This window comes from Amblyomma maculatum, chromosome 11 (assembly GCF_055883805.1).
Source record: "Amblyomma maculatum isolate TAMU_Amacu chromosome 11, ASM5588380v1, whole genome shotgun sequence".
Lineage (NCBI taxonomy): Eukaryota > Metazoa > Arthropoda > Arachnida > Ixodida > Ixodidae > Amblyomma > Amblyomma maculatum.
Window position 1 is genome coordinate 37,656,595 of NC_139354.1, and position 19,996 is coordinate 37,676,590.

Consider the following 19,996-nt stretch of genomic DNA (forward strand, 5'->3'; position numbering starts at 1 on the left):
AGCAAAGCGACAGCATTCATTTGTTCCTAAAGGCGAAGGTTAAGCGTTCTCCAAAGTTTTTTTTTTCCCTGCTAGTGTCCAGTGTGCTGATTAGGGGTCTTATTGCATTCCGTGATAACGTTACTAATCTGTTGAGCTGTCAATTGCATAACACGCTGTGTAGGTGCAGCTATGTCGTGTTCTTCGCTATACTGCCAGTATTTTCCCACCTCTGAATTGACCTCTGCGGGGCTGTCATCATGTCTTCATATACATAAACAAAATAAATAGGCAGACTTGTAGCAGGGGGCTATGTAACGTTCACAAACACACATGATTTATTGACATCTAAAAACATGCATAAATTGCGTAACACGACCGACATCAGTAGCGTATAAGCGTCTCTGCCAACGAAGACTGCTCCCATTAAAGCTGCTGCCAAGCATTGCGCCAAGCGATGCGCCCGCAAGGATTCTCGGCTCCTACTCGGCGACCACCGTCTCCGCCGAGCCTTCGATGTTGAACAGCTCCCGGCAGTTGAAGATGGCCACGATGCTGCGTGGACCGCACCTCTTGGGGACGAACGTTTCGCGGTGCTCCCAGTCGGCGCGGGGCCCCACTTCCCTGCATTGATGGACGGAGCGGAACCAAAATAGTGCAACTTTTTCTTTACGAAACACCTCATCAGCATAAATGCTGAGCCAAGTATAGTTAATGCTCGCGCGAAAGTTAGTTTGTTTAGGCGAAAATGCGTATGCGTATTCAACATGTAGTAATACGGCCACACCACACTATAGTGCCTACGCACATGCTATTTCTATGAACGCTATACTAACACGCAGGGTGGTTTGCTTAAATGTTTTATTTCCAACACACACTTCAGGCGGCCAATATTCTGTGGTAGCAGCCAGAAGTTCTCCCAGTTCCTAAGCCACCACTTCCTAACTGCTTGTTATATGCAGTTGGTAATTTTCCTCGTGCTCTTATTATAGACAATCACATAGAGACAAGAGAATCTACTGCGACTCTTCTTTCGAGAGCAACCGCACGACTCTCGTTGTAGGCTACACTTCATATGCAGAGAGGAGCTTGAATCTTGAATGTGCCATTGAAAAATACATATAACAAGTTTGCTATCACTCGCGTTTTGGCAGAATGAAATAAAGCCTAGCAAAGCTAGGTCTCAGCCAGAATTGGCTGCTTAGAATATTGAAATCGTGCTGAAAATAAACACACGGGCTAAGGCACACGGTCACAAATTGGAACAACCTATCACAAATGTGTGAGTACATTAGACAGTATCAGTTCAGTTCAGTTCAGTCGTTCAGTCGTGTCTGACTCATCGTGACCCTATGGACCATGTCACGCCACGCTTTCCGGTCTCTTACTATCTTCCTATCACATAACTTCATCTCGAGTGCCTCGAGGATGCCATCTAACCACCGCGTTCGCTGCCTACCCCTTCTCTGGCGACCCTCAACCTTTCCCAACATCAAATCTTTCTCCAGCGACTCCTCTCTTCTCATCAGATGACCAAAGTAGCTGAGCTTTAACTTTAGAATTTGACCCTCCAATGAGCAGTCAGGGTTTATGGTCGACAATATAGACTGATTTGACCTTCTGGCAGCCCAAGGAACTCTCAAGAGTCTTCGCTAACACCACAATTCAAACGCGTCAATTCTTCGGCGGTAGGCCTTTTTCACAGTCCAACTCTCGCATCCACTCACTGAATTGCACTACTCACTCGCATCACGCACTCAATCTCAAGCGTGGTATTGAGTAACTAATCAACCAAGCGTCTGCGTCTGTGTACGTATGAGTTGAAACGTCACGTACGAGAGACGAACAATGTGCGCAGTCGAGACGCCGGGGCCTTCCAGGGACAAGGTACTGTCTTGAAGCGGAACGTTCAAAGGATTTGTGAACCGCATTACCAGTGTGAAAGGTTGGTTCACTCTCACTGGTTCCTCAACCTGAAAGCAGTAAACAACAGATGAAGATACCAGCCGCACTCATCCCGGTAATGCACTATCTGCCACAGATCTCTTTAGAAATTTTCGGAGAAGTTGAAGTTGAGAATGTAACGTAATCCTATCCGGCCGGAAGTGGGGGGAGGGGAACCACATTTGGATGAAACGAGATTCGCCGAACACTAAAATAGTCCTATTTCTGTTTTTTTTTTCGTTTTTTTTTTTTCACTATATGGCGATTCTCGTTTCGTCCTTCGGATAGGTTATGTACATCGATCATGTATACTCTTGATAACTGCTGAGTTAACTTTTAAAAACCTTCACATGATTTGGGCCGCTCACAAACGGTGGTGTGGAAATAATAATGAAGCATAATTGACCATTAAAAGCGTAAACATTTTCGAACAATAGTTTCTGGAATTACGATGAGCTATTGAAAATAGTTAATGTGTTCATCACTTTTATCCCACAAGTTCGCTTCCGCACGCGCTCGGTTTCTTTTATCTAAAGTTAGGTTCATTATCGTAACTATTAGAACACGCACATGAATGTTCAATTTCGGCTTCGTGATTGTGAAGTCGTCCTCTTCAGACCACACTTGTCGTGTCTCTTGGACGTTGGCGATGGCGTATATCTTCACCATTGCGTAGTCAACCAGTTTATCGAGATACTCTTCTGGTTGCACCGTCAACGACAAAACTTCCTCTGAAAGTGAAAAAACATTTCGTTTCACTTCTACTTGCATTTGATTAACGTTAACACTGAACTTCAGTTTCCGCATTGCAATTTTTTTCATCTGTCTTCTCTTTCCTTCCCACTAGGTCATATTTTCTCCAGTTTCACACTATTGAAACAAGTTCTTAGATGCAATGTAACTTCATACATGCATTGTCATACAATGTCAAACAGCCTTCAAATATACGATTTCATGCATTATCCTGAAGTATGTAATATATATGTCAAACAGCCTACAAATATACGATTTCATACGTTATCCTGAAGTATGTAACATAATTTATGATAGCGTATGACATCATATGATAACTGTATGTTATTTTATTGACTATGTATGATAAAGAATGTGTGAGATTTTATGATCATAGACTTTTTACAATGGCAAAGTGGGTAAAACGACATTACCTTTTCTCCTATTTTTGGTTAGAGAAGAGAATGGGTAAAAAGCCACTCGGGTAAAATATTCTGCAGCCAATCATTTTTGTTTCGCTTTGTACGTCCGGTAAGGCAAAAGAAAGACGTACTTCAGCAGGACTGAGCGTCGGGCTAGTTGGTAAGTCCCACTTTAAACGAAATATGGAATACATCTGCAACGACGGGACGAAGAAGACAACACAACACAAAGAAAGGCTCCTTCAAATCAAATATAGCATGATAGCGAATTTACGCAATTGCGACCTTAAGGTTATTTTCGTCATTTTGTGGTAAAATAACGAATTGTACTATTTGAATGGAGTTTCAGTTTTAGCTGCGAATCACGTTACGGTTTCCTCACGAAAGTTTTCAACAGCGCGCAAGATGTCCAACAAGAGTTTCTCATACAGGCTGCTGTTGTTCCTACTGCGTTCACATTGCCATAATTAGGACGAGCTGTTGGACCATATATGAAATCATTCCCACAGATTCTTTCGATATTAATCAGGAACAAGGATGAAAAGTAATACTCAAAAACATAGCAAAAACCCAAAATATATGCCGTGTCTTGTATCCACCTCATGCGCTCTACGAAACGCTGCGGTGAGTAACTTCTGTAAGGTGGCACTCTTCCAGCACGTGGTGAGTGGTGGGCGGCTCACCTTGCTGCGGCTGGAGAATGAAAGTGCCCTTGTCGCCCTTAATCTTTCGCGCCAGGATGCCCGTGTAGTAGACGGACGAAGCGCACAGCACGGCGTTGACGGTGCGCTGCTCTTTGCCCTCGTTGCGCATGCGTACGGTGATGCTGAACGGCTCGCCGATCATGATCTTCTCAATGTTCTGCAGCTTGAGCGACACGTCGTGCATGCCCTCGTCGGGTAGATCGAAGAGCACGCCCAGCCCGCCGCGGCGCGCCGCGTTCAACACGGCCATGCGCTCCTCCGGGGTGCCTACGCAACATGGTTGCCTGTCAAACCGTGAACTGCCGCACCTATATGCCCTTCTCGAGTGACCTCAATGGCGTCGTCGTTCCCAGTCGAACAAACTACAGAACCATGTCAAAAATACGACAGAATATTCTATAGTTCTGTCGTAAACGTCAGATTTTCCTGTAGTTCTGTTGTACATTTCTGTAGTTCTGTAGTTTTTTCTGGAGTAGTTTTATGTTGTCTGTAGTTCTGTCGTATTTTCTTTTGTAACTACAGAGATCTCTGATGTTACTACAGAAAGTTCTGTTGTCACAACACGTTTTCTGTCAAAAACCGCGCAAAGCATTTAGCTGTAACAAGAAATTTTTCTGTAGTTTTTTTCCGACTGGGGTCTCAGTCTGCTGTTTACTGCGACAGCGTTAAGAAGTCCCGTTCAAAGGAAGACCCGCCGTCATTGTTGGCGTGTCGATAAATTCCGAATTGGTCAAGAGGGTTGTGACGTCGCGCGGAATTAAAGGTGAATAAAACGTTATATAGACTGCGACCATACGGTTGGAACATGACTCGAGTGTTGTCATTACGGGTAAAAATAAATTAAACTATTTCTGCAGAAAATAAAATTCTTATAATTGGATAGCAATCGATCTGTGAACCTTCTGCTACCACTCAAATACTCTACGTCTCGAACATATAGGCAATTCGTTCAAGGCTTTGCATGTATTGTGGTGAATTAGAGAATAAGAATAAAAGTAAGGAAACTGTAACGATGTCTTAGTAGGGTAGATATGTAGACAAGTTGGTGAAGCATCGGGATATTAAAAACTGCAGCAGACATGGCACACAGGAAGGTGGCGACACAGGACAGTGCTTGCAAGTGTTGCTAATATCACCTTTTGTTGTCGCCATCCTCTGTCCCGTGCGTGCTGAGGTTTTTAATATACTATGTTTATGTCTCCTTAGCTATACCCAACAAGGACGCTAGGCCAAAGAATGAAGTCTTTAAAGCTATCATGTTACACCTCTAAGGCAGAGACTAAAAATCTCCAGTATATTTCGTTAAACGCTATCTTACGCGTTATTTTGTTTTCCTCACTTGGTCATGACCCTTTACAAACTTCAGTCCCGCAACATTTCAAACTTTACTGTCTGCTGCAAACGACCAGCGTGGTTGCTGGGTGAGCGGTTAGGGAATTCGACTACTGATGGTATGGACGCGGAATCAAATCCCGGTCAAGGCTGCTGCTTTTCAACGGTGGAGAAAAGCAAGGCGCTCTTGTACTTTGCGATGTGAGTACACGCTGAAGAACCCAATCCGTCGAAAATTCCGGAGGCCTCCATTACGGCGTCTTCCACAGCCTTAGTCTCATAGAGATGTTAAACCTTATAAACTGAACTCCTGTTAAAAACATGCTTAGTGATTCCACCCCTTTGCTATTCACTGAAAGCCTCCCGTACGTGCAGAGTCACCGCTTATCGCAGTTCTAAAGTTTGTGTGAAGTGCAGGGTAATATAAGGGCATCGTAGATACAACATAGAGATTTAGCTTACCGTGATCCGCGATCCGCCACCGTGACCCTCTACCGCGCGTGGGCCAAGCGCACAAGTTGATTGATCCCGACGCGGCAGGTCTATTGCCGACATCAAGTATGTGGCGCCATCTATCGACGTCAAGGGGATCTGGGCATGCGCAGTGGAACGCGCGGTGGCGGATCACGACAGCGGATCGCGGATCACGGTGAGCTAAATCTCTCTAATTACGCTGCTCACGCTACACTCAGAAATCTAACGTACCATGAGTACAAATTCTTATTGCTTACTAAAGGGTTATAATAGAAATTGTTCGAAGCAGAGGTGCTACTTGACCTTCCTGTCGAAAAAATGAAACTCCTCATTAACCATCGCGTTCTCCCTTTCCCTTGAGAAGATCTACTGCCAGCGATATTCATGCAACAACCAAACATTCAGTCTTGAGGAAATATACAGCGCGAACGGAGACTACGGACGAGGAAGTACACAAGTAGTTCCGCGATGAAATAGTTCCTCTTCCGTCGTCTCCGTCCGCGCTGTATATTTCCTCAAGATGAAAGTAACCCACCCAACTTGCCATCCTACTGCAAACCTTCAGTACCTACTATTAGTCCAATTACTTAATTTTCCCGTTAGGTTTGATACGCGAGCCAGAAAGTTCACGCGGTTTATTATACCACCGCAAAGCGTACCTTCTTTGCTTTTGTAACTGTCCGTTATGTCTTCGGCGTCGTCCATGCCCTCCTGAATCTTTACGCCTGCCTTCTTTGTCAAAACGCCCAGGCCAACGCTGTAAAGTGAATAGCGCAGGACGCAACAGATCATTTAGCTGTTCTCGCCTTGTGTGAATGACACTAAAATTTGCATATAATCACCAAGATATATAAGGATACCGTAGATTAAGGCGCTATAATAATCGGAACGTGAAGAAAGCAAGCTAGCCCACTCACCCTGATTAATAGCAATTAGGCGTACGTAGTGTAGCCGCCCAGAATTCTATCGCTCATCGATAGAATTGTGCTGCCGGAGAAATTAAAACACACATACAAATGACCGCTGGTGCCGGTAGCGCCATCCTCGGCGTCGTTAATCGTGGAAGTCAAGATATTGGTATCAAAGCCGGGGTAACACGCGAGGCAATACGGCATTACGACGCCCAAAACTCGCTTCGGTGTTTCTCTCTACCTGTTTGATTTTTACCGGCATTGGTGCGTGGAGGCATAAAGAAAAAGAAACAAAACAGTCGCGCAATATTTATCGTATCTGCCGAGGTGAAGCTGAACACGGCGGCGGAGTTGGCACGTGTCAGCTTCATATCCACCTCTTCGAAACATTAGCGTAATGGAGACATGCTAGCGTAGACGTACGTCGGTTTACCAGACGCCAGCTGTAATAGAGCGGTGGCCATACCTTGCTGCACCTATTCCAGTCACCAGGCCACATGGGCACGAGGCCTCCGGTACACCGGTATACATCTACGCTTGTGCATCTCTATCATGCCAAATCTTTCTATCTCAACTCTTTCGGTCGCTTTTTTTCCCACACGGTAGTCACCGGTTAGTCGAGGTTGAATGACGTCACGAAAACCGTAAACCAAAGGCTGCAGCGGACTGCAACGAATCCTGGAACTTAAACCATTAAAACATTTTACGCTGCTAGTTAAAATGGTCGATATGAACGAAATCTTAGCAAGGTGCGCAAGTGAGAAAATGTCATTGCAATCTCTCTCGTTCTCTCGATCATTTCAGCTGTTATTGAAACTGCACACACTTACTGGTACGTGAGCGTTTTGCTCCGAATCCAACCGAAATCACTTTCAGGGTCTTCCTTCCAGTGAATAATGTCGGCGTTGACCTCAGAGAACACGAAAGGTGAGTCGTACATGTAGCCGATCTCTCCCCTCTTGACGGCCGCCACTGAGCATGGGCCTACTTGGTAGTAACCTGCGTATGCCAGGCCAAGACGGAATTTGGAAAGGGCATTTTATATGTCAGAACTTATTATACCCATCTACAACGATTATTTTGAGCCACATATCGAGCCGACACTGATGAGAAAGAACAATAAGAAGCGAACGGTTTTGCCTACAAGACGGTACAGAACTATTTGAAACAAATTTTTAGGCAGTCATACTTGCTATTTTATATTAAGGTTCCCGCGGGAATTTTTTCGTGTGGGTTCACGCACCGTCACTTGTTTCCTGCGGCGTAGCGTCGATGGCTTGCCAGCCCCCGTAACCTGGAGGGAGGTCCACTCGTGCCATCCACACCTCGTTCCACACGTGAAAATTCCTAAGCAACGAGATTAAAGCACTCGGCATTAAACAAAAATTTACGAGGGACTTTAGCAACTAAAGTAATGAAAGGCGCAAGCCTGAGTGCCGCATTCTGCTACGCAACTGGCAGTAGTTAAATTAATTTTAATGAATTATTCATTAACTAATTACTGAAATAAATTGTATTGGTAATTAGCTAACGGTTTAATTAGCTGCAATTAGTAATCCAATAATTAGTTATTAATTAATAATTTATCATTTATTGGCATGTGGCCATATAAGCCACGCATTCGCGCATACTGTGGTGGTGATCTGTAATTGGTCGAGACCTCTATGACGTCATCCCCCCTCAGCCAATCAGAGCCACCGCAAAAGCGAGACACATCTTGTTCACGACAGCATGAGCCATTAAAGGATTTCGCCTTAATAGAAGCAGACCTCCTTTTGAGCATCGACACTGCCAATTGGATGTGTTTTTAAGCCATTTTCTGGGAGGACATATATTTATGGGTACGCAAAGACAAAGTTCAGCGAAGAGGTGACCAAGTTGAAAAAAGTTTAAACTTTCCGTTACTAGCGTACACATCGTGCCTCTTAATTCCGATGAAGTACTGCCTATTTCACGCAGATTTCTGCTGCGCCATGACGAGTGCACTTACCAAATGGAATCTCTGGAGTACTTCTTCAGCTCCTCGCCATCTTTATCAAAGTAGCGGTCGATGGTAATGCTTTCGTCGGTATCGTGAGCCGACGCGTAGCAGGTCACCGGACGGCAGGGGATTCCAAGAGCACGGCATACTGCAACAATAAAAATTAGGAGCAAATATTTATATCCTCCAATATCAACAGCAGAACATCACTGACATAAGAGTTATCCATGGTTATAGCACAGCGCGATCCGCAATACATGATCCGCTACCTCGTGTTGCCAGTGCTCGTGCGTTGATTTGTCATGACACGACAGGCCTGCATGTGCCACCCTCCAGAATGTGGCGCCATCTAGAGCCTTCAAGTCGATCTGGGCATGCACAGAGAAATGCGCGGTAGCGAATCACGGTAACCAATCGCGAATCGCTCTGTACTGTAAATAGCCCTGTATACATAGACTCAAGAGAGTCGGATCGAGTTAATCAGTCGAGTAAAAAATCAATTCCCGGCTTCATGTATACGCAGTCGGATCGAGTAAAGTAGGCGGCGGAGTGAGTCGAGTTAAGTTGCATGCAGCGGGTATAACGGTTAACTCACTTGATCCGCTTGCCTAAAAAGCATGTAGACGCTTAAGAGTTAGGGAGCGAAGTCATGGGAACTGTGGGAATAAAACGATTCCGGCGTGGTAGGAGCGTGAGCGAAATTTACTGCTGTCAAGCCTTCGTCAAAGACAACAAAATAATAAGCAAAACTCTCGAAAGTTAGATGCAACGGAATCACATACGAGCGGGAAGCTTGCACAATAAGTGCAAATTTGACTCTAGACGCTGCTGCTATAATTACTCGATACAAGCGAGTTCATGTATACACCAAGCGGGTCGAGTAAGTGTGACCTCGCTTACCCGGCGCCGACTCGACCCGGTTGTGTCCAGTCTATATGCATACAGGGCTGCTCCGTACTATCGCGATCGCGGCAAAAGAAAAGGGGCTAGCAAGCCTGGCATATATCGGGAGAATCTTGACACGGAACTAACCGGTATTGCAGACGCCCGAGAAGATCCAGCACTGGCCGTAGTTGACCGAAGTGCCGCCAGACTTGACGTACTTCTCCAGGATGGCGCTGCTGCCAGTCCACATCCAGGGCGCCGTGCCGTCGTCGTAGTTGCCCGACCAATTGCCCGCCACGACGCCACCGTCATCAGCGCTGTTCACCTGCGTCGATACCCCCCAGCTACAACGCACAGTTGCTGGGGATCGCAGTAACCTCTAGCAGCCCAGTCGGAAAAAAAAGTACAGAAAATATTCTGATGTTACGACAGAATTTCTGTGCGGTTTTTGAGGGGAAACCTGTTGTGACGACAGAACATTCTGTAGTAGCATAAGCAATTTCTGTAGTTACAACAGAAAAGTGCTACAGAACTACAGACAACAGAAATATACTACAGAAAAACTACAAAACTACATAAAATTCTGATGGTTACGACAGAACTACAGGATATTTTGCCGTATGTTTGACAGAGTTCTGCAGTTTTTTTTTTTTTTCGACTGGGAGCCGTCGGAGCCGAAAGACATCGTATGTCATCCGCTGTCGCCGTAAGTAGAAAAAAACTATTTTGGGAAACTAGCTTTAGGGCTGGCTGTACTAAACTTGATTGATGGGTGTAGTAGTTCTATGATTTATTCCACGCCAGCAGAGCTGTGTAAACTATGCAGAGAGTACGTTGTCCCATGGGCAGCCGAGTCAGCGAGCCTGCTCAAGAAAGAATCAAGGCTGCCCAACGCCATGCGACTTTCTTTTTTTGATAAACAGAATAAAGCAGCTGCCTGAAAGGTAAACACCTACCGCTCTCAATCTGTCTTGTTGCTTAAAGCGTTGTCCACTTCTCCTCTTTGTCTCGTCTCTGTTGCGCACTTATATTACTGTCCATCACGGTTCACCAACTCGCCCAATCAGCCGTTCTTCTATTGTTGCTTAACATACGTGACACCTTCTGCGGCCAATTAAGTATCATTCAGTGCAGAGTGGTTCACGTGTTCGAAAAAAAGCGCATTCTCTTCGGCAAGCATTTGATTGTTTGATTTTTGAGGAGGTGTCTGTAGTGAAAGGGGTTTTTTTTTTTACTTTCTACGAGGTGTTTACGTTACTCTCTACCTCAGGTTACCACGTGCGGTCTCCCATGTCAGCGAATAATAGTCCGTTCTCGTTCCCTGTGTGTCAGCAAACGCCCGACTAAGACAGAGTGGTCAAGTCGCCACTACCGGCCGGTTACCAGAGAGGCCTACTTACCATCGCAGATATGGCTCGGACCACTTTCACCGGATTCGCTCTTGCGGCATAGGTGAGGCTGGACTTGTCCAGGATGAGAGAGCATGCAGGTAGAACCATGTCGCCAAACTGTTTTCCAAGAGAAAGGAAAGCGGGAATGCCATCGACAACTTAACTGGAGTCTCTTTTTTGTCCACCTAGAAATGGCTTTGTTTTCTGGAAGCATGTTCAATTGTGTTTTTATTGCGATAGCAATACTGTGTCACGTTTCGAGCCGTCGCGTAGATCACGGCCGGTCGCCACGGTTGACCTAGTACAGCCGCGAAGAAGAAGAAGAACAAGAAAAACAAGAACAAGAAGAACAAGAACAAGAACAAGAAGAGGAAGAAGAAGAAGAAGGTTGATAACCCACGCTCTCGCGCCATACTCTTAAAGGATGAGCTCAAGTTTCCCCAATAATGTAGCACTTTACACTGATAGGGCGTGATAGGAGAATAATGTAGCAGGCAAAAGAAGTTTCCGCCATTGCTATCGCAATTCAACTAGGTTTAACAAGAGTTAAACCACAACAATTTTTTTTTGTTTCTCCAGCGTTACGTGGCGTTCTATAGTTCACTGGGGGAACTGGAGTGCCTGGGTGTAATGACTAATCTTGCTTTTACAAAACAAAGTCGAAGTGGTACATGCGCGCAGCGAGCGTCATCATTACTCAGTGCTGGTTCTTATACGCCACGAAAATCACACAAGCGCCAGAAAACTACTTAACTTTCGCAATATACGGATTTCGTCTGTGCCTACAATCTGCTGTACCAAGCAATCATTGAACGTGTGGTTCAATTATATGTATGTATGTATGTATGTATGTATGTATGTATGTATGTATGTATGTATGTATGTATGTATGTATGTATGTATGTATGTATGTATGTATGTATGTATGTATGTATGTATGTATGTATGTATGTATGTATGTATGTATGTATGTATGTATGTATGTATGTATGTACGTACGTACGTACGTACGTACGTACGTACGTACGTATGTATGTATGTATGTATGTATGTATGTATGTATGTATGTATGTATGTATGTATGTATGTATGTATGTATGTATGTATGTATGTATGTATGTATGTATGTATGTATGTATGTATGTATGTATGTATGTATGTATGAACATCGAATGAAAGGCATTACAAGTGAGCTATATCTGGGTGCTGATGCTGATTCTATTACGTGCGGTTCAATGATTGCAGGACGCTATTTCGGAAGACTTACCTGCCCGAAAACCCACTGCCGCCCTTCTCGCTGCTTCCAGGATCCCATGTAAATCTTGCCAACGTCATTCAGGACGTACTCGTATCGCCAGTCCTCGTTCTCCATATAGACCAAATCATCTGAAGCAGTCATTCGAGATTAACTGCTAGCGCACGCGTAAGGCTCCTCAAGTTTCACTTTTGCAGAAGCCAAAGTTTAGCTCCATTTTCTTTGCAGCAGAGTTCCAAGAGAAGGAAAGCGTAGCAGGGGGCGGCAGAAAGTTAGGTGGGCGGACGAGGTTAAGAAGTTCGCAGGGGTCAAGTGGATGCAGCTAGCACAGAACCGGGTTAAGTGGAGAAATATAGGAGAGGCCTTCGCCCTGTACTAGGTATATATAGTCAGGCTGATGATGCGTATGATGATGATGATGTTTGTTCGAGGCAGTGCTAGTAGCTGCGACAATGCTCGTTCTACTCGAATAAGCTATAACACTGTGCGGAATGTTTAATCAATCGTTATATTTAGAAACATGTAATTAAGAAAGTATACTTGACACAGAAGGTGAGAAAAGAAAAGGGAGCGCAGCTTTCATCAGCATTCCACCATGCATGGCAACGGCGATATTTATCAGGGTTATGTTGTACAATTAGCCGATTTTAAGCGTGAAATTGATTACTGCTAACTTTTTAGACAGCGTACGTCGATAGCTTGGTTCCGCAAACATTGCCTGTGTGGAGCGGACGTAAAACTACGAGGGCACTGAATTCTGTTGCAGTGCTGCTGATCATCATGAATCGTACATTCTTCGTCACGTGACTGCGGTGTCATGTCATTACTTTTTCGCAAGTCCTCTTGAATCACGTCAGAAAAATGTCAGTTCGCTGAAGAGGAGACATGCCTCACCTTTGCACCAAGGGTTGAAGAGCACGTAGATATCGTACTGGTGGCGGAACTTTCTTCTGGCCTCTGGGTCGGTGCGCGTGCGGCTCAACACGGCCATGCGCCACAAGCCCACGCTAACTCCGACGGGCACGAACACCTGGAGTGACAGCACGGCGCGGTCATGGTTCGTCACGCGCACGTCCCAGCTCTGCGGAGGCCGCTTAAATTCGCCCTTGTCGTCCGGCACTCGCAAGCTCACGAAGGTGCCTTTGCTCATCTCGGGTTTGGGACCTGTATACCGGGGCCAGAGACCGGTGAGCATGCAGGTCAATAAACAATACGTATAAACATAATAAAAAGGATATAACAATTGCATCAAAAAGTTAGGGCGACAGTACTCAGCTCTGATGTTAAGGCTATGACACAATAAGATTTCACAGACACGGAAGTTTTTCTTTTTACTTTTTAGATATTTTATTTCCTTTTTTGTCATAAACCGATACTTAGCATCAGAAAACATTGGCTTTCTATTTTTAGCAGTCTGACACTTTTGAACGCATTTTCATTTTTTGCGATAACACATTCTAAATCTTCTTGATTATAATCACCAAGCAATTGCTTCCGTTCTGATCAATTTGATGCCTTCGAACCCCGTTTTTCCAATCTTTAATTTTTCAATTCCTTCAATTTATAAATTATAAATTACACACTCTGAATGTTAATAAATAGCATAATCAAGCATTGCCTTTTGATTCTGAACCTTTTAACACCTTGAACCCTCTTCATCTAATTACTTTATTTGTTATTTCTTTAACAATAATTAATTAGAACAACTTTATTAATCCGTCATCGCCTATCACGCATCAGTGATTCATAACCATAAATTACTATGGTACGACATTTTATTGCGTCAGCAATACTACGCGAGGTTTCAGCCCGTCGTGTAAACCCGGCCGGTAGCCACGTTTGACCTTTGGCCTTTAGAGAAGAAGAAGAAGGGGAAGAAAGAGATGAAGAAGAAAAAGGAAAAGAAGGAAGAACAGAAAGAGAAGCTACGTCGGCTTTGCTTACGCAACCTACCGGTTCAACTAAAGCTAAACCCCAGCTAATTTTTTTTTTTACGCAGCCCCAGATTATTTCCGACACGCTGAGCCGACACCGGTGACGGCTTTCGACCGTGTTGCGAGACGCTTAGACACCTCTTAAGAGCTGACCCAAAAGCATGCGTGTTTCTCCGACACGTTTGTCGATGTTGGCACGATACTAGGTCAAGGCAACGACACCCTTTCGGTGGAATAAGCTGTGTACGCTATCGCGTAAGATTAGCCATGCTACGACTCCGTTTACCGAAATCGACTAAGGCGTGCGAAAACATTGTTATGCATGGTTTAGCATGCATAGAAGTTTAGTGCGGGGGGACTGCCACGTATTTTGTCAATGTGTTAAATGTCTTTAGTATGTTTAGTTTTGCGGCAAAGAAAAGGTACTGTGTCTGTCTCTCCTCTCGGTGGACGCGAACAATTACAATTAGCTGCATAAAATCGGGGGTAGCTATGCCGTGGGTTCGAATCCCTATGCAAACTAACCTCATACTTGACCAGCAGCCGGATGACAAATGAGAAACGAAATGATAGCGCACCGTCCTGAACGCTTCTGAAAGAATGATCGAGTCACGATATTGATACGAGATCGCGGGCCTATTTCTTGCACCACGTTCCGGACAACAGCAACGGCGATCTCTTTCCAAAGAGGTGCATAAGCAAGACCAAAGACCACGTAAAATCAAGAACTGATTACATGACCCGCCGCAGTGCCTCGGTTGGTAAGACGATCAGCTACTGAACCAGAATACCGGGTTTGAACCTAACCCACAGACCTAGTTTCCTCTGGAGCCGAACCCGAATGCATCCGTGTGCGATGTTAGTCAAAGGTGGAGTGTCAGTGCACGTTAAAGATATGGTCGAAATTATTCCGCAGCCTTCCCCTACGGCAACGCTTTCTTCCCTCACTTCCACTCTCTTCCCCTCCCTCACAGCGCGTTTGGGGTGTACACCGGGAAGTGTGATAATACTGCGTCTTTCCTTTTCTGTGAACCACTTTATTGGTTTGGGGTTTGGTTTGTGGGGTTTAACGTCCCAAAGAAGCTCAGGCTATGAGAGACGCCGTAGTGGAGGACTCCTGAAATTTCGACCACCTGGGGTTCTTTAACGTGCACTGACATCGCGCAGCAGACGGGCGCCTTGCGTTTCGCCTCCAGCGAAAAGCGGCCGCCAAGGCCGGGATTCGATCCCGCATCCTTGGGAACAGTAGTCGAGCGCCGTAACCACACCGCCACCCCGGCGGTTTGGAACAACAGAGCGGCATAAACAGCCTTTAGACAAAGTAGCAAAGCGGTACCCGGTACACTCTGCATCTCCGCTGTCTCTTGTTTTACCGAAGCAAGAGGATTCAGGGGGGGAAATGCCAACCGTCCAACGGAACGTGGTTACATGTTTCCCTCCATTGTACTCAGTAGCAATGCAATCCGTAGAAAGCATCTTCATATAACTTGTGCAATTTCCTGGGAAAAAGGCTTCTAATGGAAATTGAAAACAATTATTCTAGGTCTTCTGATACCCTGAATTAATTTAAAGAAAACGTTACACAGTCTTAAAAGTTTGTTATATCAATGGTAGTGACTTAAGGGTACGAGGTTTTGGTCGAACAAGCGTTTAACACGCTTTTTATAACGTTCTTCTGGTGTGTCCGCGGGTCATACCATATTCCGCGTCTTCTGTTTCTCTTCCATTCTTTTCTCCTGGCACTCTTCAGGTATCCATAGACTCCGCTTGATGATTCTGCTTCACTATAAAGCATTGAGATATTGGCAAAGAGTTTGACAGAGTGTTAAACGTCTTTGTTTCACGGCCTGCAATTTGAAATGTAGCCCCGCCAACTCATCTATCCCATGCCGCCGGTGCGATCGCGTACGACCTCATGTAGCCATTGCATCTTCTCTATGGGACGCGTGAAAAACTTCAAGCACTAGAAACGTGCTCCGCAATATTTTGGCCGCACCTGCATACACACGTCACTTCGTCTCAATTTTGATACGCTAGGGGGAAATCTGGAGCTGCACGAAGGTCCGTTAGTGATGCCGCACGATAAAATGACAGGAGAGGAGAACCTACCACACAGGACTCTACTGCGCACGCCGTCATGCCACTCACCGATTCTGTGGCTAGATAATGACTGGCGTTATAGTTGCTATGGCAACAAAGCGTGAAGGCATCACACAAACTCGAGGAGGAACCCGGCCTGTAGGGGATAGGGCGCTCGACTGCTGTGTCTAAGGTGACGGGATTGAATCCCGATCGAGGCGGTCGCATTTCGATGGAGGTGAAAAGTAAGGCGCCCGTGTACTGTGCGCCCAGGTGGTCGAAATTTCCAGGGCCCTTCACTACGGCGTCTTTCATAGCCTGGTTAGATTGGGACGTGAAACACATAAACCAGACCAAACATGTGAGGAAAGGAATGACTGACTGAGCACGTTCGCACGAAAGGAGAGGAAACTGCACTTCTCCATAAAGTGGCGCATAGAGTGCAGTACTTCAAGCATATTCACTCTGCGAGGTTCGTGCACTGTCAAAATGAAACATCAGCGCGGCATTCTGATCAGTTCCCAGTCGGAAAAAACTACAGAAAATTTTCCGTTGTTACAACAGAATTTCTGTGCGATTTTTGACGGGAAACCTGTCGTGACAACAGAACGTTATGTTGTAACATCAAAATTTTTTGTAGTTACAACTGAAAAGTGGTACAGAACTACAGACAGCAGAAATTTATTACACAAAAACTACAGAACTGCAGAAAAGTACAGCAGAACTACAGAAAACTCCGACGTTTACTACAGAACTACAGAATATTTTGTCATATTTTTGACACAATTCTGTACTTTGTTTCGACTAGGTTGTTGGCTGATATCCGTTCTTTCACTTTTCTTTGAGTACGGCTCGTAAATCGTGCTGCCCAGGAGGTAGGTGCGCGTAGCCTTACCGATGCTGAAGTCGAGGTTTATGATGTCGGTGCCTGGTTGGTATTCCCTCTTGAAGCGGAGATCCAGAACGAAAGACTGGCCGCGACGAATGATAAGCGGAGCGTCGCTCGACTCCAGGTTGTCGAACATTTCCGTGTGATGCTGCTTCGCATTGACCTTGGCGTACATCTCAACGACGTCCACCTTAATCGTGTTGCCTGCGCAGTTTAAAAAAATTCATTTTTATTAAAAGAGTGTTTCGAGCAGCTTTTCTTTTCCTTTTTGGCGATTGCTTAGTGCTGCAGCCAACTTTCGAATTCATTATTTCTGTTTTTCTTACTTTTTTTTTAATGTTCGTTAAGAACGAAAGATTTGCGCGAATCACCCCGTGGTTGGTGTTTTAAAATTCGTTCCATTTCCATTAAAACATTTCTTTACTTGACTCGAAACATCTGGCGTGTTATGACGGGGCACCGAAGAGAAATGATTTGCGTGTCTAAACTTCCACCCAAATTCTAAACGATTGCATAATAACTACTTTTCTTGTGCCATTCCGTAGTATACACAAACGTTTACCTAATAATGAATTAGATTGTCAATGTCACTAAATTTTGAATTAATAGTAATCTTATGAAACATCCGTATCTGATGGTTTCCAACGCTACATAACAAGAAACCACTTCAGAAGGTCGCATTGTGATAGGCACGACTATTGGTTGCCAAGGAGCTGCCCCTCCTTAAATTCCGCTTAACTGCTATGATGCCTGAATTAACTTCGATTAAATCTAGGACGAAAATAATGCAAACACGCAAACCCATAATAACTCATGTTGCATATAAGCACATGTTGACATGGCATAGGAAGCGCTCTATTAGCACACTCACGCTGTACAACGCATGAATCACGTGCCGCTAAGAAGATCCGCCTTCCTTTAGCGTTTTAGCATTTGCTGTGAAATCATTACAGAAAAGAGGCTCGCATTGCAACATTTGTGCGCCTCGAGTATGGCTTAATATGAATTCCGGTTCCAGTTCGCAGCAGACTCACACAGCACGCGCGTATTCGAATGGATTTAACATGTTTTCATATCGCTATATCTCAATGACAAAAACTGTTACGCGACTCTGGCTATTGTGGCTCGGGAAATCGCAAACGTTCTACATCAGAAAAGCATTGATATTGCTGATGAAAGGAAAACATCAAGGGGTCACCGATCGAGTCTCTGCCTTAGCCGATAAGAGTGGCATCTCCGTGTCTAGCGGTGTGTAGATGTTAGACACCGCTGAATCTTTGCAAGTAGAGTGTTTTCTCTTGAGATTAAAGGAATCAGCTCAGCCGTGATATCGAAAGAAGTGATATCATTGAAGTGCTAGGCTCTCCAGAAGAGCCCGAATGGCTCGTGTCATGAACGGATATTGTGATTGAGCCGAGATGAGCGCTTCTCGAAAGACTGCTGTAGGCGAACACAGTGACGGGCGCTAACTCATGCGCCTCTGCAGTCAGGTACGCAACAGTTGTTGTTCGACGCTACCATTAAGTATAGTCAAAACAGCGTTGTGACAAAGCGTATTTCCAGAAAGCAACGAAACGCATGGAGCTCCGAGCATTCGTCATCACCTCGGTGCTTTCCTCGGCGCTCCACCTCCTCTTGCTGCTTGGTCTCGCACTCTTTGCACGTGTGGCCCAGAACAGCCGTCATATGCGCCGTGTAGGCATCTGAGATCGGCTCGTTCAGGTGGCGCCTTCCAAGACCAGACATGTTGGCAATCCTCACAAGTCACCTTCCTGCAAGGAGAGATAGGAAAGGAGAAACAGGCGCACCAGATTGGATGCATAATCTAAAATGCATGGCACGAGATTAGGATTTTTCCGGGTGCTTTTCGGAACACGATGTCGTGGCAGGTATTTGAGGAGCAAAACTGAGCTTTTATATTTTTTCACAGGCATGCCAGGATAGCAGCGCCAGACGCACCAGAAAAAAAAAAACAAGCGTTTCTTTTTTTCTTTTTTGGAAACGGCGTTACGTTTCCTGTGTGGCCTTATACACTCGACGTACAAGACTTAAACATTTTAGAAAACTCTTTGCAGTCATTCGTGCAAAATAACAACAGCGATAAAATATTATCTGTGTTTAAACGTGATTAGACCGGTGATACCGTGTGAGTGCACTATTTGAATTACCCGCGGCGGTACCCCTGGCCTGTGACGTCCCACTATTGCGGACCAATCTGGAGTCAGGCGCAGCATCGTTGACGTGATTGTTGTTCGGCTCTGGCGTCCGTATCAGTGCATTCACAACAAAGATATACCATCGTCCAGCACGTAAAGTCCGCTTTCCAGCATATTTTTTTCCCCTCTGAAAGCATTGTGAGTGAGGGCGTGCATGTCCCACACGTATACGGCACTGCTCTGTAAATATACGTAAAGAAATGCGTTAAAAAAGAACAGAAAGGTGGAAACGCGCACTCATTTCTATGGTTTTGAGTGCAGCTTCTGAGTATTGTGGCACACGCTGAAAACAAATGTCGATGACAGTTTTCTGTTTCTGTGAATTTTGCGTGCTGATTCTACTGAAGATATCTAACTATCGGTACTAAGTTTGCAGTGATAACTAAGCTCAATAGTCCTCTGAATACGTTGAGCAAACTGATTTGGTGTGCTCTGCTCCCTCCCTGCAGCTCAGCAACTTAAACATTCAGGAAGTACATTCGGGTGTTGAAGTTGATTTGCTGCAGGGCCCGTTCGAAGCAGCACTGCAGTGCGCCGGCTGAAAGTTTAGAACCTTCAGACATTAGTTAGCAGTGTAGACTAAAGACATCTGTTTGTTGTGTCAAGGAACGAACTAAAATTCTCGCCACTATCAAAGGCTGCTTGCTATTCGTTGTTTTGCGTATTCATTAAAAGCACACCGGGGCATTAGTTCAACTATTAGAGCGCTCGGCCGCGTTGAGCAAGAGGGAGCAGGTTGAATCCTGCATTGCGATGCCAGCGAAAAGCAAGGTATCGGTACACTCTGTGATACTGGCGCTCGTAGGAGAGCCCTTAGTGGTCAAACTCCGTCCGGGACGATACAGCCCAGTCGAAAAAAAAACTACAG

General features: G+C 45.1%; 2 protein-coding genes across 2 annotated transcripts; both read right to left on the bottom strand.

Annotated features, from left to right (window-relative positions):
* Positions 1-305: 305 nt before the first annotated feature.
* Positions 306-7,029, bottom strand: LOC146173530 (hemocyte protein-glutamine gamma-glutamyltransferase-like). Its single transcript, XM_084585217.1, has 6 exons — positions 6,965-7,029; positions 6,247-6,344; positions 3,761-4,048; positions 2,494-2,654; positions 1,816-1,952; positions 306-603 (listed from the first exon to the last, which is right to left on the bottom strand). The coding sequence occupies exons 1-6, from the start codon at positions 7,027-7,029 to the stop codon at positions 462-464; spliced, it is 891 nt and encodes a 296-aa protein (XP_084441343.1). The 3' UTR covers positions 306-461.
* A 2,041-nt stretch (positions 7,030-9,070) lies between these two features.
* On the bottom strand, positions 9,071-18,658 carry LOC146173531 (hemocyte protein-glutamine gamma-glutamyltransferase-like). The gene is made up of 7 exons (XM_084585218.1): positions 18,517-18,658; positions 16,919-17,116; positions 12,905-13,174; positions 12,023-12,141; positions 10,765-10,872; positions 9,512-9,689; positions 9,071-9,087 (listed from the first exon to the last, which is right to left on the bottom strand). Exons 1-7 carry the CDS (start codon positions 18,656-18,658, stop codon positions 9,071-9,073), a joined length of 1,032 nt encoding a protein of 343 aa, XP_084441344.1.
* Positions 18,659-19,996: the final 1,338 nt, after the last annotated feature.